The sequence below is a fragment of the Tyto alba genome, unplaced genomic scaffold (genome assembly GCF_018691265.1).
Source record: "Tyto alba isolate M040663 unplaced genomic scaffold, T.alba_DEE_v4.0 Super-Scaffold_45, whole genome shotgun sequence".
NCBI lineage: Eukaryota > Metazoa > Chordata > Aves > Strigiformes > Tytonidae > Tyto > Tyto alba.
Window position 1 is genome coordinate 30,687,743 of NW_024881321.1, and position 25,106 is coordinate 30,712,848.

General features: G+C 37.8%; 1 protein-coding gene across 2 annotated transcripts in view; it reads right to left on the reverse strand.

Annotated features, from left to right (window-relative positions):
• NALCN (sodium leak channel, non-selective) overlaps positions 1–25,106 on the reverse strand; it is a 248,499-nt gene that overhangs the window by 83,270 nt on the left and 140,123 nt on the right. For both annotated transcript variants that reach the window (XM_042806091.1, XM_042806090.1), the window contains exons 14-15: positions 21,829–21,966; positions 17,935–18,009 (exon numbers count right to left, since the gene is read on the reverse strand). In XM_042806091.1, coding sequence (XP_042662025.1) covers positions 17,935–18,009; positions 21,829–21,966 — 213 coding nt within the window. The remainder of the gene's footprint in view (positions 1–17,934; positions 18,010–21,828; positions 21,967–25,106) is intronic.

Genomic DNA, 25,106 nt, shown 5'->3' on the forward strand with positions numbered 1-25,106 from the left:
CTATTGGCTTGCATGTTTAATAGCTGCATTTCTACAGACTGATTGCTTCCATGCACATAGGTATAATAAGAACCTAACGTGACTTTGAATTTTGAGTAAATTCTCCAGTAAAAGTTGCACCCTGACACTAAATTGATTTCTCTTAACCGTAAAGAATTAAACAAGGCACCTAGCTTAGTAAAACATGCATTCTTGTCTGCAGCCACAGGAAGAATGAGAAGGAGAGAGAGATGTGCAGAAGACAATTTAGCATACCTAAGGTATCACTCCGTATCTGAAGCAGCCTATTCCTTACCATTGCTCAGAGAACTGATGCAACTACATTGCTGAGGCCAGAAGTTAGGGGGATGAACCCAAGCCTTAAAGTTAGCTCCTACAAGGGTCGTGTCAGTTTTAGCCAGATCATAGGGCTTTAACATTGAAATAAGTAGCTGTAAGCCATTATAATCTAAAATCCCATATGACATTTAATGATGGCTTTGTTATTAATTTAAGCATTTACAGGACTAGCTCAACCCTTATTAGTAGATATGCTACTGTTTTTTTTAAGGATTACTCTATCACTAGTACTTTAAATCAGAATTTAGTCTGTTTATGTTTCTGTGAAGAAAAAAAACAACCTTGAAAAGTCTCTAGAATACTTTGTCAAGTCATGAAACCAATACTATTTTATTATTCCGAGATAGTGGCACTGCTCAACTAGTGCCAGCATAAATTCATTAACTAGGATGTATGTTTTGTCTACTAATTTTGAAGGATCTATTAACATAAATGGAAACTGCAGAAGCTGCTTATATGAGAGAAAAGTTCAACTTGTTCATATCATGCATCTTTTCATTTAAGACACAATCATTATCACAGTCTAGGATCTTATGTTAAGAAAAAGAAGAAAGCATGAAGACCCCTTTTATCTATTATATCCCAGCAAAAGGAGTCACCACCCTTTAAAAAAGTCTTATGCATATTATTGTAATGCTAAAGAGATTTCACCAGACCCTGGGACACCACACTGTGTCAAAAGCTGTATCAACACACTGTAAACAGGCCTCTTCTGTCCTCATGAGGTTAGAATGTGAATTCACCAAGACACAGGAAGATTGGACTGGAAGAATTAGTCTTATGCCGGTGTGCTAAATATGGAAGTGAAAGGCTAGCGTATCACTCCTACTGAACTTGCTTTATGCTTTAAAGTGACAGTGAGAGGCTTTGTATTGGGTTTGTGTGGCAAAGTTTTGGTAGTGGGGAAGATACAAGCGTGGCTTCTGTGAGAAGTTGCTAGAAGACTTCTCCATGTCTGATGGAGTCACTGCCAGTTGGCTCCAAGAGGGACCCACCACGGGCCAAGGCCGAGCCCATCAGGGATGCTGATAGCACCTCTGTGATAATATGTTTAAGAAGGGGAATAAAACCGCACAACAAACTGCAGACGAAGAGAGGAGTGAGAATATGTGAGAGAAACAGCTCTGCAGACACCAGGGTCAGTGAGGAAGGAGGGGAAGGAGGTGCTCCAGGCGCTAGAGCAGAGATTCCCCCGCAGCCCGTGGTGAAGACCATGGTGAGGCAGGCTGTGCCCCTGCAGCCCATAGAGGTTAATGGTGGAGCAGATCTCCACCTGCAGCCATAGAGGACCCCATGCTGGAGCAGGTGGATGCACCTGAAAGAGGTTGTGACCCTGTGGGAAGCCCGCGCTGGAGCAGGCTCCTGGTAGGACCTGTGGACCCGTGGAGAGAGGAGCCCACGCTGGAGCAGGTTTGCTGGCAGGACTTGTGACCCCGTGGGGGACCCACGCTGGAGCAGTTCATGAAGAACTGCAGTCCATGGGAAGGGCTCACGCTGGAGAAGTTCGTGGAAGACTGTCTCCCGTGGGAGGGACCCCAAGCTGGAACAGGGGAAGAGTGAGAGGAGTCCTCCCGCTGAGGAGGAAGGAGCAGAGGAAACAAGCCCCATTCCCTGTCCCTCTGCGCTGCTGAGGGTGGTGAGGTAGAGAACTCGGGGGTAAAGTAAAGCCCAGGAAGAAGAGATGGGTGGGGGGAAGGTGTTTTTAAGATTTGGGTTTATTTTCTCATTATCCTACTCTGATTCAATTGGTAATATATTAAACTAATTTCCCCAAGTGGAGTCTGTTTTGCCCATGATGGTATTTGGTGAGTGATCTCCCTGTCTATATCTCGACGCACAAGCCTTTTGTTATATTTTCTCTCCTTTGTCCAGCTGAGGAGGGGGACTGATAGAGTGGCTTTGGTGGGCACCTGGTGTCCAGCCAGGGTCAATCCACCAGAGTCCTCCACAGAAATAAGGATTGGACCTTAGTGACCTGCCCAAATTAAAATATAAAGGATACTGCAAGCCTTTTTGGAGCTCAAGAATGAAAAGGGCTAGTGGGAGAGGCATGGAAGAAACTGATGTCTGAAAAGATTAAATTAGACTATGGGTTACCCTTGTTAAATGAACAAGAAGTCGCTTTTGCTTGGTTGGGCATGACATAGTGAAGACAGTCCTGGAAGACAGCAGTGGCAATGATGATACAATGTTGTCCTAAGGTTGTACTTGATATCAAAAATTGGTGACCGCATAGCTGACAACACAGTTCAGAAATCTTAGCTACTACTTGATCAATGTGTCAAACTGTTACTGAAACACTGTGCCAATAGGAATGCATATTTGCTGCACTGTGATGGCCAGCACATGCCAAATATTGCCATGGTTATGGAACATTCTTCTAGATTTTACACATCCTCTGGTGGATAGGAAGATCCATTTTGAAGTATATTAATTTCAGCTGCCCACAGGGGGACCTTGAACAAACAGATGTAATTTCTACAGAAAGCGATATTGAGTACTGGAATTCACCTTAGCTTTATATAACTTCATTCTGTTGAAGTTCATGTTGAAACTCCTGACAACTTCACTGGCACCAATTAGTCAGCCTCAGTATTTAGCAGTAGCATATATAACTGTTTTTTAGCTAATGGGGTTCTTAATAGAAACTTTATAGAAGATGCATGCATGTGTGTGCACATATACATGTATAACACAAACTTCCTCTAAGTTTGAGAGAACAGTATTATACAAAGCATATATTAATTTTTAAGGTAACACTAACAAGTGTCACTAACAAGATGAAGAAAATTTAGTTGTTATACATTGGAAAACAGAGGACAATGGCCATCTCATTGTGAATCACCTAACTTTCTCCTGCCCCTGCTCATACTCACTCCAAATTGCCACATTACTGTCCGCTTAGGGACTGCCAGCAAAATACCCTCACATATGCTTAAGAACACGCATTCCTAGTAACACCTTAAGTTAAAAAAAGTATCTGTTGAAACTCATAAAAATTACAACTTCCAACAAGTTTTCACAAGTATTCTTCCACTTTTCTTCACTAGTACTCAGATGCACTACAGACTTTCAAGTCAGTTTTTCAAGACAGACACATTTGAAAGAGAAGCAAATATAAGCAGTGCCAAATATAAATGAAGATCACATTATGGCTCTCATGGATAAAATCCAGTAGTAACTTGTTACAACTCCTGAACCCCTATATACGCTACAGCTTCAGTAAACGAACAGGAAAAGTTTGATCTCCTAGAACTAAACCAGAAAATAATTTTCTTCTCATAATTTAAAATAGAAACATATTCTAAGAATTTTGAGAGACTCATTAAGTTTCAAATGAAAATAAGAAAAAGAAGAAGAGGAAGAGGAAGAGGATGAAGGACAGTCCAGAACCACAGAGTTGAAGTACAGTTTTATATTGCAAGGGACTCCATCCTATATATAATTTGGTGTCCTTCGCTTCTTGAATGGCTTTAATCTAAGCCTATGATATCTTTACAGGATGCGGTAAATGGATAAGATCTGACATCAGAAAGTCTTTTTAGAGAAGCTTTTTGCAGATCTGTTGATATCACAATTCAAAGACTAAAAATGACAGCCAGCATTAACAGTTTTAGTTCCTAGAGTAGCTCTGGCAAGTCTTAAAATTACTTTCAGCTATTGCAAGCAGCTTGTTTTCTTTGAGCTCATCTAAATCTTTTAATGAATCCAGAGTTAGTTGATATACATCAGGCACTTAAGAAATAGAGTGAACCAATGAAAGCATTAAATTTTTTTTCTGGTATTCATATGGCTACCCAGACTCAAAGGCATAATGTGTATACTTAACATAAGGAACATTCTGAAACAACAGGCCATTGAATACAGTTACCTTGTTCAATACAACTGGGTGGGTTTTTTGTTAATTTTGGTAAAAGTGTCAACTGCTTAAAGCTTCACTGTTGCAGATGTTCTGGTTTCAGAATAATGCAGGCTCGTGCACTTTAAATACCAAATCACAGATGGTTTGGGCTGTAGCTAGGTGTGTAACTGTGCTTTACTCTGAAACCTGAATTGGTTATGGTTTGGTTTTCATGATAGAGTGAAATGGAGGAGCAGGGATTCTTCCAATAGATTATTTTCTTCTTCCTAGCACAGTCCTCTGTAAAATGGCTTGTTTTCCAGGGAGTTATCTCCTTCCCAAAAGGAAAGTAGTTTGCTTTTAATAAGTCATGCATGGTCGTGTGGTGAGCAGTTCACAGACCACTGGCGAGATGCCATGTGAATATATTCTGTGAGAAACCAGGGCTCTGTAGGGGGAAAAAAGCCATGTAGAGCCTTAGTTAGTTTATGTGCTTTCATTTTAACAGAGATTAAAATAATTGATTTTTAGAGCTCTCTTATAGTGTGTAACTATACCTTCTCAACTCCCAAATCCACATTAAGGAAAAACTTTTAATTTTATACTGTTTCAGGCATCCCATTTCAATTATCCTTCATACCAGACAATCTAGATTTCCTTTTCCTACTGGAACCAAGATGATGTAGACCTTCTTGGCCTTACTCATGGTACAGAAGCACATGGGCATCAGTTTGGCCGACAGTCAGATTTTGACTTATCTTCTCTCTATGACCAGTTCTGCTGGATAAATCACTTTGTTAGCCCTGATCTCTGCTAGGCTCTCACAGGGATTTAATTATGAAGATTTCTTGACCAAAACAAAGGTAAGGGTTAACGCAAAAAATATTTATTCTTAGATGTTCACAGTAAAAAGTTAAATTAAAATAAGCAGGCCATTTAGCTCAGGTTACTTTCTTCATTTGTTCTGCAGACAATAATACAAAAGGGCAGCAGCAGGAGCGTCTAGAAGAAGCTGTAAAAATAGCATGTATTTTCACTAGCTAGAAAACCAGTGAGCTGTTTCAGTTGCTGGAACTGCATTGCATGAAGAGATGATGAAAATCTGGAGGGCAAGAGTGTATGGAAACCAAATTTCATAGCTTAGTATCTAGAAACAGTTAAAAAAGCAAACAAAAACTGGAAAGATATTAATATACAGATAGACTGCTTCAGAAAACATCATGAACGTATATTCAAGAGGTCAGTAGTAAAACCTTGTCCTTTTCTTCCTGTTCATCTGATTTCAACAGAATGACAACAACAAAAAACAGCCATACCTGAAATGAGTTAAAATCTGCAACCATCCCCAGCACTAATAGTAGAAACATACAAAGTGTGAGAGATACAAAAAAACTAATGGAAGATTAGATTGCAGACCTCATCTCTGTATTTTGTTCTGGAAAAGATCAGTGTGCTGGACATCTTTATCTCTTTGCCAGTGTGACTTTCATATTAGAAACCTAGTTGGTGTGTAAGGTTTCTCTCACATCATGAATTTCAATAATAAGTATATGCATTGGTCACAGAAACACTAATAATCAACTATTAGAAGGACATTTAAGTCTTAAAGAGAATAGTGATTGTTCCCAGAGCAAGAGCCAACTTCAAAAAGGAGAGACACCTTGAAAGGTTTCAAGGAAACCAGTACTGCATCCGTGAATTTATGGAGACTCTTTTAATAAACAGATGGTTGTTTTCCATATTTCCAACAATGAGAGGACTGGTAAATTCCTTTGACAATGATTGTGGAGAGGTGACTACAGGCAGTAACAAATGTATGATCCAATGTAAAGAAAACTGAGCTAGCTGCATCTGGACATGAAAGAAAAGGAACCAATAGTTGAGAAAATGGGAATCATAATGATGATGGCTGAGGAGAGAAAGGTGTCGAGCATATTGGCAAGAATAATACTGGAATGCTGTAGAAAATAGGAAAAAAAAAATTCCCAATATCTTGATATTGATGTAGCAAAACTGGTTAACGTATCATTGCAGAGAATTTAAGATGGATATCTTCAACATCATTGGCAGTACAGTGAGAGCCTTATTCTCTGGGGAAGCAATTATTTGTAACTTTGTCTTTTAAGACCAAATGTAACTACAAAAACTTAGTAGGATACATTAAAAGATGTGAGCGCCACATTTCTGACACATTCCCATAGCAAATGGTGAATGTCTGGTATCACACAGACCACATTGCCTTTTGCTATGAGCATGCCTTTTGCCCCACAAGTGAGCCAGGGCCTGTATTTCCTTCTGAGCCAACCCAGGTGGAAGTTGGAAACCTCTACAAAGATCCTGTTGGATTTGTGCCACGTACCTTTAGAAAATCAACTGAAGTGCCATCTCTAGGGACCTGTTATTCTATGGACTTAAGCTCACAAATGAGGAACTTGTTCTCTGCTGTGAGTGATGAGAGATGATGACCAGCTTTAAATGTTTACTTTTTTTAATCCTTCTTTCTTGCCATTATCATCTAAGTACCTAACCTAAATTAGGATCCCAAACCTAGGAACTTCAGTAAGATGCCTAGTGTTATGCACTGTGATTTTGGGCCTCAGTGATGTAAAAGCATCCATATGATTAAATGTCAATGAAATGCCAGTTTCTAATTCATTAGAGTTGGAGATTCATGTCATTTAACTTTATCCATTGAAAGTCAGGCATTTTGCCTAATTAGTTGTGTAGACTACCTCTGTAATAGAAAGAGAGCACCCAACTTGTATGGGATGAATCATTCCCTGAAGGGTAACTATGACTACAGGCAAGCGCAGATGACTAGTTTAGACTACATGTCTACCTTTTTGCATGGTTAACAAGGTGACATGAATCCTACCCTTTGACATCTGAGAAAATTCCAACCTTTATCTAAAAGAATGCGAATTTTTTTTCTTCACATATAATTATTCCAAAACTTGAGGATAGCTGCTCCTAAACTTCTGAGTGCTGGATTAAGTATAAGACATTAAAATTTTTTTCTACGCTGCTTACTGTGTAAGCACACAGAATTCTCATGAATTTTTTCAGTGTATGTCAGAAGATCTTCTTTCTTAAAAATAAATGTGTTTTAAGTGCATAAATTTTTTTATTCTTGGGAGATTTAATTTACATGGATTAAAAATGTGAATCTAATTGCTCCAAGTCAGATATGAAAACCACAGACAGTGGAAATATTTTTTAACTTCATCAAAATAATAATTGCATAATCAACAACTGATTGCACATGAATTTAAGTTCAAAGGTACAAACTGTGATTCTTCTCTCCAGCTTACAAACAAAATTGAATACTATAGCAATCCCAGAAAGGAAATTTTAAGTTTGCTCTATGGATGTAAGTTTGAATGGTCTGGCATGTGAATACTGCTGTAGTTTAATAAAAATGACAACTCTACAAGCAACTGAGTATCCGTGACCTGCCTAAAATCAACAGGATGCTATGGTGATTAGATTCCTGCAACACTGAAAAAAAGACTTTATTCTACTTAATATAAATGTCTGATTTGAATCTGTTATTCAAATTCATTCTACTTTGGAGAAAAATGTAGGACTCAGCACAACCTCTCTAGAGACCAACTTGCTTTGTCTTGACTGACATTAACCAAAATTTCACTTATGCATTCTTGAGTGAAAGGGGATCAGTATCAAACTCATATTTAGAATATTTTTTTTCGGAATTATCTTGTACAATGTTCAGAAAACATCAGATAGATGTTTTCATCTGATAGTATGTATCACAGTATATAATAGATAGTAGGAGGTCAAAAGTCTTATTATAGATCAGGGATTTTCTAACCTAAGTACTGAGTAGTGAAGAAGTGAAAGTAACTGCTGAAAAAAAAAGGTGCTAACTGCTGTTTCCCTGACAACAAAACTGGAAAAAAACAGGGTAGATTTTAAAACCAGGAGGATTAACACCTAAAAATGAAATTTTTTTTTTTTTTTTTTAAATTCTTTTCAAAGACCTCTGTACCCTGCTGCTGTAGTTCTGGATGACTAAGTGATAGTGGATCCCACTACAGACCTCCCCATGTTGCCATCACCATCACCAACACCACCAAAAAAAAAAGTTATCATGGAACTGGATTCCATGACAGTTCTGCTATTTTTAGCGGCACCCAACTCCCGATTAACTTTCTCTTACTGCAATTGCTCCTTCCTATCAGATCACCTAATGGTTTCCTTTTATGCTTTTGCTATGAAAGTCCTCTAAAGACCACTAATGTTTCTTGAACTGCCTCTCTTTTGCAAAGCTTCTAAACATTTCAAAACCTGGCACTGAACCCCTGATATCCACTTGAGTTATTCAGACATTAACCACTGTCAAAACCAAGAATCTGTCTCAACAGACAAAACCCATAAAGGAGCTGTTAGCTCCAGGCTTTCTTTATGAAGGTTTCTGTTTTCAACATAAAATAGTTAAAAGTGAGATTTAAAAAAGAGAAAATCAATATGGTAAACATTTGTTATTTTAAAAAGCATAGAGGTAAACTAATGTAATTCTAAAGGCAGGACTTTTTTCAAAATATATATACTATAAGCTCATATATATATATATAGCCTCCTGCATTTGCTGCTTTTATATGCATTCAGGGGGAAAAATATCTTGTATGTATTTCATGATGTGAAACAGAATTGGAGGGAAAGAAGCATGTACATCTGACAAGTACCTTCACCAGTGAGAGTGAGAACTTCATTAAATTAGAAGAACCATGTCCCTGTTGCATACTCTTGTTTACTCCTCCAAGAATTTCCATTGCTAGGTAGTAAGACATGTATTGGGAAAATATTTTTAGCAATGAATGCCATCTGTACTCATGAGTATGCATTAGTGAGCACAGACAGTACACGTGTGGTATGACAGAAATCTGATTCAATTCCTTCGAAGCAACAGAACTACACTTACATGCAATTTCAACTATGTTAAGTGGATGGATATTCCTGACTGACTTGAGGGGCCTAAGCATTAGAAAAGAATTTGTTCGATTCCTGGCCATACTGGGAGTTTATGTATGAACCCAGAGATGTTACTTCTTCAGCTTTGATTCTCCAGTAGTAAAACAGGGACATAATAATCTTGTCTGATATAAGCCATAAGATATACCCTCCAAAGTCAGTGAGGGTTCATCTTACAGCTGAGATTGTCATCATAAGCATAAGGCAAATCAAGAACATTTTATATTTTAATACCGTTAACAGTATTTTTTTGGTGGCATTCCAGGAAATAGGATTACAGAAGTGAGATCACATGGCCAAGGAAGTTAGGCCACTGCTTATACTCAGAGATGTTTGAAATGCTTGCTCTTTCCCTTGTGGAAATACAACTCAGTGAAGTGGTGGCAGATATGGTTTTAGCCACCTACGGGTTCATCCTTATGCTATATGCAAACTGCTTATGAAATCCCATTCATATTATGGAACATTAGGGGTGTAAGAATGAGTGCACTGGGTTAGATCAAAGGTCCATCTCACCAGTAGCCTGTCTCTGACAAGGACCAGCAGAATTTGTCTGAGATATAAGAACAAATCAAATACAGAGTAATTTTACTTCCTGTGTGCTTTCCTGGCTTTGACAACCTCTGGGGATGAAAGCTACATCTAAACTATCAGCCTTTACAGGTTTTTTATTCCATTTATTTGTCTTATACCAAAGCAATTTGATTTGATTGAGTGCCCTCTCATTTTCTCACAGTGGAAGAAGTAGTCTTCTCCTATTCAACTTCTCACACGTTTTGTGATTTCACATAACTGTCTTAGCTTCCTCCTCAGTCACCTCATTTACAAGCTGAAGATCATCCTCATTATCCTTCTCTGTACTTTTTCTAGGTTTATTGTATCTTATTTTTAAAAAGATGGTGTGATCTTATCTGCATGCAGTACTAAAGACATGGAAGCATCTTGGATGTATACAGCAGAACAGTAATGTTTTCACTTCTGTTGAACAATTTTCTCTATTAAGTTTTAAAAATGTGTTTGCGTTCCCTTTTGGTAAGCACTGAACCGACATGATAATGAATATCTACAATGATTCAAAAATCTTTCTGGACTGGTGATAGCTTAATTAAAGACACGTTTAAGTATCTAGCTGGCTTCTTTATGTATATTTATTGACATTACATTTCATCTGACATTTTTGGTTTTCACCCACAAAATATGAATACCTCACAGTCAGCTTTATTTTTGCATGCCTTTACTTACTTTGCACCATCAACAAACTGTCACCTCACTATTCGTCCCATTTTCTAGATAATTTACAAATACTGAGCTGCACAGGTCCTAGGCAAGATCACCATGGACCTCTACTGGTGTCTTTCCTCTATTATGAAAACTAATAATTTATCCCTTACCTTTTGTTTTCTATCTTTTTGTCATTATTCCACAAATCTTTCTTATTAAATTGTGTAAGATTAGAAGGGATCCACTTGGTATGGTATGAAGGAAGCTCGGATTTACACTTGAGTAGTGTCGTACAGGTGTCATTGCTATAAACTACAAACTCTGTTGCAGATGAAGGAAAGGTGACTCATGTATCTAAGATGGCTTGAGGATGATCTCATGGCTGGCTTAAAATTTTCTTGTAGCCACCCTACAAACAAAATGTACACCTCTAAAAATTACTCTCCAAAATTATCTGCTACTCTTCAGTGACTAGAGAAGGAAACCTGCATGAACATTTCAAACTGCATAGACAACTTTGTAATGAATTAGTGCAGTGGGATGATGAATTCTACCCAGGTCTCCATAACATTTTTGATGAACTTCATTGGCTGCAAAATGTATTTCAGGGACCAGGTACTAAAACATTAGAGTAAGTCCAAAATGAAGCAATCAACAAGGTAGGAGTGAGTTTCTCTGTACAGAATGAGGCTGTGGGAATCTTTAAAGTTTACAAAATTCTGTTAGAAAACAGAAAAACATATGAAATAAAGCCATATTAAGGAGGGGACATAAAACTAGACATGAACAACACATATACAGGCTTTTATACTAATAGTAGAACCCTAAAATTAACATGATTGAACTAAAATTCCTGTTATTAAACAATAACCCACAACGTTGACACAAAAGGCATCTCAGAAACTTGGTAGAAGTAACAAGCAGTAGGATCCTACAGAATCAGAATATACAGAACCAGGCAACATGTTAGCCAGAATGACAGTACACTGCACCAGTGAAATACTATTTGTTACAGAAAATCTACAGTCAATAAAGTGAATAAGGTAAATGCATATACAAACAGCATAGCATCCCTCTGTATTGAAATTGCATGCCTAACTGGAAGAAATATTCTGCATACATGTAAATGAGGATTAGAAATTAACTTCAATATGCAAAGTAGTATTAAAGGCCTAAAGACAAGCAGTAATAAAAGTGGGAAGCCTTTGTTTACCCTCATGTATGTTTAGTAAAGGGTAGAAGAAAGAGCTTAAGTTAAGGGGGTTAAGTGACTCCCCACCGAATTACAGAGTCAGAGAACACCTAAGTGAAGAAGCACTTCATGGTTTAGTACTGAGCAAAATCTAGTTCACGACATAAATAGCAAAAAGCTATTCTGTAACAGTGATAAAAATGTTCTTACATTCAGAATTTTTTTAAAAAGTAGAAGGTCAAAACCATGTAACACATTGAAATTTAAATTAAAAAATGAATTTCATAAAATCATATACCTTTTGAAAATAAATGTAAAGGAATGGCCAAATAACAGAAACTAGGTGGGGGAGTGTATAGAGTAACTTCAATACCCTGATTTAGAAGCATAGAATACATCTACCACCTACAGAAAAACTTCAAGGTCAAAAGGGCCAGCAACATCAACTGGAGTGCAAAGGTGGCTTTTAGAAGTAAATGGATATGTTTCAGAAAGGGAAGTCATATGTTAATCAAAGAATAGAGAAAAAAATATAAATTCTCACAATTTTAAAACAAAACAATAACATGGAATATCATGAAAGAGTTTGAGGGGCTACTTTCTAAAGAAGCAAAATCTAATAATGAAGCTTTAAAGAACATACAGAGAGCAGCAAGATCCACAGAGTTCACAAAAGCGGCAGATGATTAATCGATAGTATTCAGAAAAATAAAACCACAGCAAGACCCACAGAGAGTTTAAAAAAGCAGCCCACTATTAATTGAGAGTGTTCAGAAAAATAAAACCAAAGCAAGAAAGCAAAATGAATTGTGTCAAACACAGAGGAGGTCAAAGAAGATCGTAAACTGTGCTGAAAACTAATCTCCAACAAAAATATCAGGAGAAAAGCTTCTGGAAGATAACCGACACAAGGTCAATTTGTTACTCTCCAAGACCTGATAACGCTCACTCAAGACATCTAAAGAATCTCAGATGTAACAATGCTGACATATGAGTGGTCCTGAGTAACTTGTCTCCCAAATGATCCTGGTAGCTAGACAAAGGAAAGCGGCACATGTGACCAACTTTTAAAAAAGGGTTTCAGGACAAAGTATGGGAAAATAGAAACTAATCAGTCTAACTTCATATCTAGGCAAATTGATAAAAATGTAGTAACAATAGAATTAGTAAATATGTGGAAGATATCATGGGAAAAGTTAACACAGCTGCTGTAAAAGAAAGTTATGCTTTATAATGTTAAGAGTTCTTTGAAGCAGTCAGACAACATCTGGACAATAATAACTCAACTCATGTGATGTAGCTGAATTTCTAAATAGAAAGTCCAAACTTCATCACAAAAGGTGAAATAAATCAAAGAAATCCTTTCAGTTTCTTTTTAACTTTGGGGTAACAGTTTATGGAGAGGGCACAGAAGACAGGAATAAAAGAGAAGGAAGTTAAGATTGTAGATGATAGATTTATTGCACCTAAGATCAATATCATCCACATGACTGTTGCACCAAATGCCACAGAAAGGGGCCTCACGGGAAGATGCGCAGCATCAATCTCCTACCTGGAGGTTAACCAGTGTGTTAGGGTCAGTAAGGACTGCTGCAGAGGATCGAGTTTATTGCACAGATAGATGGTGATTATGAGCTATAGTACAACCCCTTTTCACTTGACTTGAGATATCACAGCAGACATAGCCAACAGGACGAGAGAAATGGCAGAACATGGGAGGTGTACTGTGAACGAACGGAGCTGTAAGGATACAAAGAATGCTTCTGCTCTTGAACTAGCTGAATGGTGTCTTGGAAAAACACATTCTTTCCTATATGTGCCTGTGGTGCCAAGTAAATCACTTAAATTAATCTTTTACAAGTTTTATGTTTGTTCTAGATACTTATGAGAGGTACCATAAAAAAGTCAGAAAAGGAGATTAACAGTTTTGCTTCATAGCAAGGCTTGAATATTGTGCAATAAATAATGCACAGGGATCACACACTGTACAATAAAGAGAAAAAAATATCGACTACTGGCTTATTAAAGTGAGCTCTATCTACTTTTTGCACTAAATGAGGCCAGACTTTTGGAAGGAATATTATGTAATAATGCAATTAAAAACCAAATCATGATGTATATCCTTAACTAAATTTACACTGGCGAATTTAATTATAAAGTTTACTAGCTTTTAAATACATTATTTTACAGTCTTTCTTATAATCTCCTAGTCATTTAATGTCTTTTTGCTTTGATTTATTCATATTTAAACACATTTACCGAACCAACATGAATGCCAAGTGTTTACATATCATTTTACATTTTAGAGTACATTACAAATATTAACTAATCAGTTCTTTCCCAATAATCTGAAAGATATGCAATACTATTTTTCTTATCAAGTTCAAGAAAAAGAATTAAGTCCTAATTAAGAAGGACACATCCCAAAAGGGATTATTAGTTAGGTGTGATTTCTGGCCTAAATATATTCTCCTTCCTTACCTGAAAAGCATTCAATATTTCATCATCTGAAAATGCCCTTGGCCTCAAGCTTTATAGTCATTAAAGGCAGGGAAAAAATGCCAACATGAGGATGAAAATACTTTTGAGAGCACTACAGTTTCACCATTTTTAACCAATCAATGACTTTCACATTACCAGTTTGAATTATTTGACTCCTCCCTTGGAACACCATCTAGTTTTTAATTATAACGTCAAAAATTTTCCTGTGCAGCAATACAGATCTATTTCTTTATAGAAGTGTTCTTGATTAAAACCTAACAATTACCTCACCATCCTCCTTCTTACAGTCCATTTTTTTTTTAGTGCAGAATTCAAAATATCATTGAATTAAAACTATTTTCTGCTTTATCTTCCGAGATAAGGCAACCAATATTTCAGTATAAAGTCACTGAGCCTGTGATACCATTGCATTTACCCCAGAGGAAACCTTTTCTGTCACAGACAATCAGTTGTCCAGTCATTCCAGTAATTCTGTACGATTCAGCTCCAAGAACCAAAATCTTACCTCCTTTTACATTAGGCATTTTTAAAACATGCAACACTTTGTATAACAGTAATTTGTTCGGATAGAATACCAGAAGGGAATACATTCAATAGTACTGAATAATAGTCTTTGAAGAGAGGCTACTGTTTAAAGCAACATTTCAAAAGCATAAATACAAGTGAACTAGCATGAACAACCTTGGACATCTTTAGATGTCATAACGGTGTATAATTCATATACCATTACGCCAGTCAGCCAAGCTGGTGTGTCCAATGGAAAAGTGCTGTCCTCTGGTCACATACCCACTTGGGTCACAGCAACAAGACTGTCAATGTCATTATGGTCCCACACTGCATGGTAGCTAGGAGGTCTGGTGACTTAGGCAGTGGTTTTACTCTGGCCCAACACCACACTCATGTATCTATGCTGCTGCCAGTCTCAAAGCTATGATGTTGAGGGACTTTTTTTTTTTAAATTCTATTAATGTCTTTCACTCGAGTGTGCTCTACTGCTATTACAGAGACAGGATTCCTACCAGGATAACAAGATTTCAGACTGACACAGTGGCAAGCATTGCAAGTGGTGGCCTCTCATCATTGCTTTTTGTTCACCAGTTCCAGAGTGGGCTGATAAAACACAAAGCCATCCTGCTGCTTTTTCATAAGCAAAGGTGTAGACTTTTAAAGTGGTTTATGAATAGAAGATGCTAAGTTTCACAGAAATAACAGGATTTCCTATCTTAAGCTCTTCACTTCAGAAAGTTGATTTGTGCTCCTAACTCATGCAGACATTATGAAAATTTTCCTGTAAGAGTATCAGTATGATATGTCATTTCTTACTATGCATCTAAGCCATTTTCATTTCAGATCATTTTACCTCTTGAGACTGGTAAGGAGAAAAATGAATAAACTTGATTTGGTCTACTCAGTTTGCATATCTAAGACTGTCTGGCCATCCCAAAATCATCTATAAGATCTCTCATTTCACTTATGTGAGCTGTTTAACTGAAATCCTGTATTTATATTTCTTTGTGGCAGAAAATACCTCCCCTTTTAACTTATTTCAAGTTTGCAACACATACTGATATTTAATACTGCAACAGCAAAACCAGTATTGATTTCTGTATTGAATTATATAATGACAAACTTAAAGTAACTATATAATATTCCATTTGTCAGCGCCTTGAAGTAACAGAAGACTGGGAAGCAATATTACCTTGACAGATTCTACGTATTCAGTGAGCCTACACGGAACTTACAATCTCTAAATCCACAAATGATAAGTGTGTAGAAAATGATTATAATGAATACAAACATATTAAATGAGTAAAAACATCACTTTAGTTTTAAAACTAAAAGAAAAATAATAAACAAGGAAAAATAAAGGAGTGGTTATTTGGCATATTAGATTCAATGTAACAGTTCAACGTAAAATAACTAAATTGTCTGTGTGATTATTTTTCAAGAACTGAAAGAACATAATTCTACAACTGCTGATGCACCTGAAAGATGAACAAAATCAACAAATGATGGGAGAAAAAAGGCTGTTACCCAAATATTGCAGAAGAGGTTCCCACATATTAAGCTCTCAATTTGCTATTTTGTGCATGAAATAGGCAAATGTTGATGACTTTGATCCTCTTTGTGCAGATTAAAGTACAGCTATATATTTATGTAAAAGCTACAGATACCTTCCTCTCTGGTGATTTGTGCACAAGGTCAGAATGGCCAACATGAACTTTCTAGTTCCATTTGTTTTATGTGACTGTCATTTGGGCTTTCAAGCATGAAAGAATGGCTTCTTGGTAATCTTGGTCCCCAAATCTGGAGAATCAGTCAAGTAAGTTAACTTTGCCAAGTGTCTTTAACATTCACCTAACCCATTCAACCCAGTTCCCTCTGCTGCTTCCTGTCTGTGGACCCTTGCCAGTACTTTCTCCTGCAGCGTTGCTGTGGTGTGCTCATGAAGCATCATATAGAATCACAGAATGATTTGGGTAGGAAGGGACCTTTGAAGATCACCTAGTCCAACACCCTCTGTCATGGGCTGGGACATCTTTCACTAGATTATAAGCAAAAAGACAATCTAGCTGAGATTTTCAAATTATTTTAATTACATGACTATCTAAATTGAGTTTCATTGAATATTTAAACCATTTTCTAAATCTCTTTTACAGTCTCTTAATTTCTATCTCACTGGGTTTGAGTGAGTGGTGGAGGTTTTGGTAGCAGGGGATGGGGCTACAGTGGTGGCCCCCTGCGAGAAGCTTCTTGAAGCTCCCCCAGCTCCAAGTCAGACCCACCTCTGCACCAAAACTGAGCCAATCAGCTGTGCCTCTGTGATAACTTATTTAAGAAGGGACCCGGTGAGGAGTTGGACTTGTGAGGAAGATTTGAGACAGTTATGTGAACACCAGGGTCAGTGAAGGAACAGAGGAAGAAAGGAGGGGGGAAGTGTGCGGGAGCAGAGACTCCCCTGTATCATGTTGTGAGATGGCAGGGCAGCCCCCCCCTGCCACCCATGAAGGTCTACAGTGGAGCAGACACTGATATATGGTCTGTGGGGGGACCCACACATCAATTATTGTGGATGTGCCCAAAGACAGCCAGGATCCTGTGGGAAAAAGTAGCCCCTGCTGTTGTAGTCTGGCGCTGGGAGGATTGCAGCATGTGGGGGTGTCCCACATCAGAGCAGCTTGGGAAGGGCTGCATCCTGTGGGAGGGACTCCAGTTGGAGAAAAGTTGTGGGACTGGCTCCCATGAGAGGGGGGACCATGCTGGAGCAGGGGGAACAAGTTCCAGAAGCTCCCCTCACTGAAGATGGAAGAAGCAGCAGCACTGACTGCAACTCCTATTTCCTATCCCCTGTGCTGCTGGGGGGAGGAGGTAGAGATATCGGGAGCAGAGCTGAGCCCGGGAAGATGGGAGCGGTGGGGGGAAGGTGTTCTCAAGATGTGGCAATGCTTCTCACTGTCCTACTCTGTTAGATGTTGCTGTTGTTAGTGTCTGTAATAAATTTATGTTCTTTTTCTCTTCCCCTAATGAGTCTGCCTTTTGCCCATGACCATAATAGGTGATCTGCCCCTCCCTGTCCTATCTCTGAATCCCAAGTTTTGGCTTATTTTCTCCTTCTCAGCACTGGGGGGGAAGGGGAAGTGAATGTCTGTGTGGTGCTCAGTTGCCCTCTGACCTCAAATCACAACACAATGCAACGGACAGCTATCTAACAAAATACTGCTATTCTCTTCAATATCTACTGTTTTGTTCATTTTGATGAAGATGTTTCCATTTTTTACCATAAAAACACCAGTAAAGGAATGCTTTATTGAAACTACTTCCAAGAACAATAAAAACATGCTCTTACTTGTTTAAGTTTCTTCAGATCTTCATCAAGTTCCAAGTTGTCCAAAATAACAGCAACAAACAAGCTGAGTAGAATCTACAAAACAATTGCAAACTATTTGTTAAAGTTTGTCTTATTTTTCTTAAGAAACATTATGAAATAATATGGAGAAATCAGGGCCCTACTGATGTAAATGGGAGTCTTGCCTTTGACATCTAACTATCACCTGATACTATCTATCTGCTAGTCATTTTGCAAGTAAATTATTTTTTAGCTTATCATACAATTATTATATGAATTTTAAAATTTTGAATTCTAGGTTTTATGACCAATGCGTTATGTATGTTTAACAATAAACCCATTAAAATATATTTCACATTAAAAGAAAATTAATCAGAAATTATTAAAAACAAATAAACACAAAGCAGAATCCTAAAATAGCTCATAAAGCTAAGGTGATTTTCAATTAAGGTATGAATTTTTAGCATAGAGGCCACATAACACTAATTTACATTGTGGACTTGCTTAATGATCAGGGTGCCTCTGTGCACAGTAGCTAACTCCACGGTGAAAGAAGAGTAAGCTGCCTCCTTATTTGCATGCATTGGGAGCCAAAGTATAGGAAACTCATGCACTTTCATTTACTATACATTAAATATTTTGTAGATATGCCTCTAGGAGGAAGTATCCCAGGGTAAAAATAAGTGTATATCAGATTATCATATTTTCCTTGTGTAGATATATTGACCAGAGGCCAAAGAAGATGAAAATGTGACTGCTACAGCTGAGAAGGAGACAGAACTAAGAGAGTAAAGATGTATGTTCAGCATATATTTTCAGACAATTTACATCTTAAGGTGGTAAAAAATTGTTTATACATAACTTTACAGCTGTCAGCAACTGCTGAGGTTTTAGTCTCTGAGGTTCACAGCAAATATCCTCAAATATATTGATCTCCTACAGGCAAGCAAAAATTTCCTAGAGATATTAGAAGGAATCTAAGCTCTTTGAAGAGTTACAGGCCTAACGTATTTCTGTGGTTTTGGACAAGTGAATGACATGCAGAGCAGACCTATCTGTCCACCACTGTTGTAAATGAAGTGTAAGTTTTCATGTCATTCAATCACACTGGAAGATCACTTCCCATCTATATGAAGATGAAATTTAAGCAGCTTAGTACACCAGACAAGGAGTTTGGAACAAAAAGTGCATCTGAGTTGGATGTCTGGACTTTGTTCCAGAGCAGGATTCCCTTTCCCTCCATGAACTCTAATGGTACGGAAGACACAGGAAGCACTCTCACCCATAAATTTATAAAATGTCAGTGTTCAGAAAAATAAATGTTCTTTTAATAGGACACTGGCTTGAGCAATATGTATAATTTCCTGCATCTGTTCAAAAGGACATTTTATATACGTCACATACTTAAATAGTACCTCATACAGTATCCAATGATGTGACTACTACAAACCTCAGAATGGCAAAGCAAGACAGAATTCTGATAAAATACATAATCCCTGGCACAAACTATTTTAATCCCTAATTGATGATAAACAGTTTTGCTATCATTCTGTCAGGATTTTACAGGATGATGTTTTTCTTCTTCAGATACTTTATATAGTGTATGATACTCCATTACCTGCAGCTCAGAGCATACTAGTTAAGGAAGTACAGTTCCACGTTAAAAAGAAGTATAGTACTCATTAAATATATCACCCCTTCCAATCTTGCTGCTTCATGCAGAGATATGTAGCAAGGCATCAAGACTTTCATTAACTTCCTTTCACTTTTTTTCAACAAGAACCAAAGACAAGGTACCGCAAAAGTTAAACGCAAGATTGTTATTTGTTTAACTTCCTCTGCTGCCAACTCAACTAATAACAGTCCTTACTTCCAACAGACGTTTTGTTTTTTGAGCTTCAACTTTTCTTTGCCTTCTAATGTGAAACCTATTAATTTCTTTCCAAGGCTCTACAGTCTGCTTTGCCAAATGCCTGCAATTATCACTTCTCAATTCTAATCCTCTCCACTCTTCTGGCTGGTGAAAGTAATTTCTTCATTTGACTTCACTCTTATTATTCACTGATGGCTGTTTATTCTTAGAACTCTTCTGTTTGGTTTTAGTAGCAGCCCAACCATTTCTGTGCTCCTTTACCAATTCCATGTTATTTTCTTTCTTTAAGCTTCTTTTGCCTCCAGACAACTCTGTCCTACATAGCTTTTCTCTTCAGGGTCGGAGGAAGATCTTAGAACTGAAAGTAACAACTTTGTAAGGCCAGGTAATTCTGCAGTTTTCTTAGCAGAGTTTCTTCATCCATGTAAAATTTCTATAGGTGAATGAAAAGAAATGTGTACATTTATGAAGCAAGGAAGAACTCTGAACTTAAATGCAAATTCCCTGTAAAAGGACTGAGGATGGTGTACTGAAAAGTGACTTCCCTCCTAGCAAAATAAGTGCTTTGAGTTAACAAATGGAGAAATCCCAGATGACTCTTTCAAAACATGAAACATAAAGCAGAATAAGCTAAGTTACTTCTCAATTAAGGTGTGAATTTTTAGCACAGAGGCTACTTGACACTGACATTTTATGGACTTGCTTAACGCTCATCTAAGAGATAAAAATGGATTCCTGTTCAGACAATGTTCTTGGTGAAAAATCAAAAAAACACCAACAAGATTCTGTAACCAGTAACTGCTTTCAAATCCATGACCAAAACTCACTTCCCTTTTGCTTTCTATCCCCACGTCCAAAAGAGTTTTAAAGATCACTTCTGCATGAAAAGTTGCGTTTCCAAAACCCAAGGACTCCTCTGACCCCTGTGAGCAAATTACATGTCTTATATATCTGCTGAAACATACATTTGTTTGGCTTAAACTTTAATTTGGTTAAGCAGCTCTAAGAACATCAAATGACCTTTACTGCCATTTATAAAGTGGTCAAGATTTCATCCATATGAAGCAATCTGCTGCACCCACAATTACAGTTGCATTATTCAGTCTTTAGAAGTGAGACAGGACATACTGTAAAATAAAAGTAGATGGAAGCTGAAGGAGACTGTACAAACACAGTCAGTACCTTATGTAAGCAGACAACTGAGCAAAGAAAGAAAATACTGTGAAGAAAGTGAAAATAAGTGCATCAGAATCTGCAGTGAATGCAAACTACAAAATGAGAAAAAGTAGGTGTGAATTAAGCGTGTGTAAAATGTTTATTCCCTTGATTGTGGGATTTTCTCTGTGTTGGTTTTCAAAATACAGTACCAAGCCCTTATTGATACAGGCTATCCCAAAAGCTGTCTTCCTTACCATTTTCTTCATAAAGAAATGTAATTAACCCATTTGAAATGCATACAGAAAAAAAAATTTTCAGATGCAATCCCCATTTCCATACTCATGCAGGAACTGCTGCATTAGTTCTCATACTTTTATTGCTTGATATACTGTATAATATATTTCCACGCATTGATTTTGCATCAGGCAACAGGAAAGTAGTGATTTCTAGTTAAGAGTTTATATTCTGAGGCTTTACACTTCCCACTAATTACTGCTTCAAGGAGAATTCAATGGAAGCTGAGGAGACCATTTCTACATGATAAATAAAAGCACTTGCTTAACTCTGCAGTCATTAGAACTGTGAGGGTACAAGACAGTTAACAATTATATTGTCAGTCTAGCAGTGTGACTTGGATCTTATGAAGAACAACACCTCAGATCAGAACAAAGGCTACCACCTTATGCCACATGGCTGAAGGGTAAATTCTACTACATCAAAGAACCAAAGAATCCTAAAGCCCTCTATGCTGCAAATGAGCATCATAATTAGTTTTAACTAGTTGAGAAAAATAAGTAATACAAGAGCTATGAGATTAATTCACAACAAAGAAAAGCACAGCACATTTGCAAGTGAAGACTCACCAGAGTAGCAAAAAGATGATATAGTATAAAATAAATAGCAACTACTGGTGCCCACATATGTCCTACAGCATTCAGTGTCTGATCCATGACATCCACCCATCCTTCCTGTGTGAGAATCTGAAACATTGACATGAACGCCTGCAAGAAAAAGAATTACAAACATATTAACAATTCACAAATTATATTAATATAGTTTTACTGACACATTCCTCAAGTTGATTTAACAGAGCATAACATCTGTTTTGGTCTGGTTTTTTAAATCTTAATAAAGAAACATATTTTGATTTTTAAAGTCAGGTGAAATGCTATTCCAGAGCTAAAGGAGAAATAGCTATCTAAACCTCTGACTGAACTCTAATCTGCAACTTGTAAGCATAGTACTAACTCCATTAGCTCATATGAAGAGCTTTTTGGTTTCCTCCACGGCTGATGAAATAAGAGAAATATCCTGAGCTTCAGAGATCGTTGTTTTGAATGTTAAACTGTATTGTGATTTTTTGATTATGCTTATTCTCTGTGTTACCTCTCTGTAAGTATACCTATAATAAAGTGTTATAATTAAATGTGACCATACATTTATGTCATCTTAATAGCAGAAGCATTCTAGACACCCCACAGATGCGACTAACCAACACAATGCAAGGTCCCATTGTACGTTTTGTAAATAACATTCTTTGTGGAACTGTTCCTGTAACATTTTCAAATCCCATCAGACCAGAGGTACATGTCAAAAATAGAGGGAATAATGGAAATTTTTTACTCAACTGTTTTTGGTGATAGGAATAGATTAATCCAGGTAAGCCTAGAATCAAGATGTCTTAGACCTTTGAAACCCCAGTTTGAGCCTACAGCACAGACTAGAATCTAACTCAAGATGAACAACGTGTGACCATGACACGTATATCATAGAGACATTGAGGACTGTGCTCTGACTCAGACACAGAAGTTTGTCTATGGTATCAAAGTGAAGTGTGGATCTTGATAACCTTAAATCTCTCAACGAGGCCAAAATGTTGCACAAGTTTCTTTTGCTTTTGCTTGACATAAAATGTACTCTCTCCAGACAGCAAGGATCAAAGCTGATATCTTACTGAAGTATAATATGTAACAAAAAAAGTGTTAGAAACTGAAGATACTAACAATGGAGCTTCCAGATAACAGGATTCCTTGAATTCAAAATGTTGACACAGTGATAAAGATCCATTATGTCTATGCTCAGCGTGCCTGACATTCCTAGCAACAGATTAACAGAATAATGCACTGGGCACAAAGTGAACAGGACTCATCTTGTCACACCCATAAGAAAACACAATTTGGAGACTCCTTCAAATCAATTTACCCTAATCCCAAATGCATGCTGGAAAAGCTGAAAACATGTACATAGATAAACTTATGTGCTTGAAAAACAATAAAATGGGTTATAATTCATTTTTAAAGCTGCTGGCAAAAATAATTAGTGGGGAAGATTTAATGTTTATATTACTAACTAGAGGCAAGTATTTTGCTTGGACTCCTTATCAAGTTTGCAGTTTTTTAAACAAAACAATGTCTTATCTAGGCAGTTTCTCCCAATGCAAACAGGACCCTTAAGGTTACACCCACACCCTTAAGGGAGTCCACTCCAGGCTGTGATTTCTACCCTGTAATGTAGGCCAGTTTACTCTAGAACAGACTATCCATGTGCATGCATACAGTGTTTGGTCCTGCATCTCCTCCTGGCCCTATGTCATGTCCCTATTACCATAACACAACATTAATATTTGGAGACATGGAGCTGGTTCCAACTATCTCAAATGGTAAGGAGGATGTGGCATAGTTTGCCACATACTGTTTCTGTATTGTGAAATCAAGGGTGTACGCTGTATGCTTAAATTTGAAAGAAGGGCCTGCAAGAGCAAAGCTTGCTGGGGTGGTGTAGGAGGGCTGTGTAAGGCAGGAACAATCTAATTTGCTGCATTTTGTTACACAAGCCACTGCATAAAAGGCAGTGCCTTTTTGGAGTGCCCAGTTGGAGAGAACTATTTCCCTGTCTGTGCCCAGGGATTGCCTCAGAGAGAGATCACTGGAAGCAGGAAGAAGGTTAACAACTAAGCAGTATCAGAAGGCCTGTGCTTGAGCTCAGTGTCTGGCTTTCTTCCACTGACCACTGATACGAGTGCTAGGGCTAAAGCTTTTTCTCCTTGTCCATTATAACTAGTCCATAATTTGAAGTACAAAAATTGGATCATGTTGCCTCTAGACCATGTTCAGAGGAAGAACTGTGCATATTTACTCCATTAGGTGGGCCCCAAACATTTAGCTGCTAAGGACTCTGTAAAAAATTTGCTTGCTGGCTCACAAAAAGCCCCACCAGAATACAGCTCAGTTTCTTATTGTTGCTATGTTCTGTGGCACTCTGAAGCAGACAGAAGCATAAATACACCCTTAGGCTTAGACCAAGGAGTTTGAAAGCTATTTTTACAGTTGCTTTTCAGAATTAAATCACACTAATTAAATTTTCAGAGATGATTAAGCCTACAAGTTCAAATCACTCACTAGAAGTGAAGATAATGTGTACATGGAACACCATGCATGGATTGCATCCAAGTTAGCAATTGCACACATTGGGAGATGAAGTTAAACTTAAGACTGATTTCTACATCAGCAACATCTTGACCAAATGTAATGTCTCAGCCTTTCACCTGAACACACAGGTCCCACAGAGAACAAAGGTTAGCATAAACTAGAAGCAGCAGAGAAAACTGCTCGCAACTACTTTTCTGTAAATTCTTTATGTCAGCTAAGTTCTTTGCTACATCATGTGGTAGGACAGCCAAAATACGAGGGCTGGAATTTGCACAGTGCCACCTACTTTATGTTCCTGTCAGTAACCTTGGTCTTAACTAGCATGCTGCCAAGCTGTGGCCAGATCCTCTCTTCGAATTAGTGCTCTCCCCCTGCCTCCAAACACACATGCAGACTCCTTGCACCGTGTAAAATTACAAACTCTTATTAGTGATTCCTTTCCTCTCAAAAAATCATGATGAGGGCCCTGCAAAAAAACCCCAAACCCAGCAAGTGTTATCTAGCTCTGCAAAATACCTCCCCACACAAAACATGCAGAGATGGAAACATTTGGGATCTTTAGCCAGGAGGGGCCTTCTGTAGCCAGCAGAGCATTCATGAAACAAGCAGGAAATTCAGCCTCCTTTATAGCTGCCAGTGGTGCTTGAGGGTGAAGAAGAGAACCACCCCATCAGTGCTCAGCACTGTGTCTCAGCTTCCCTTCGTCAGGGGGA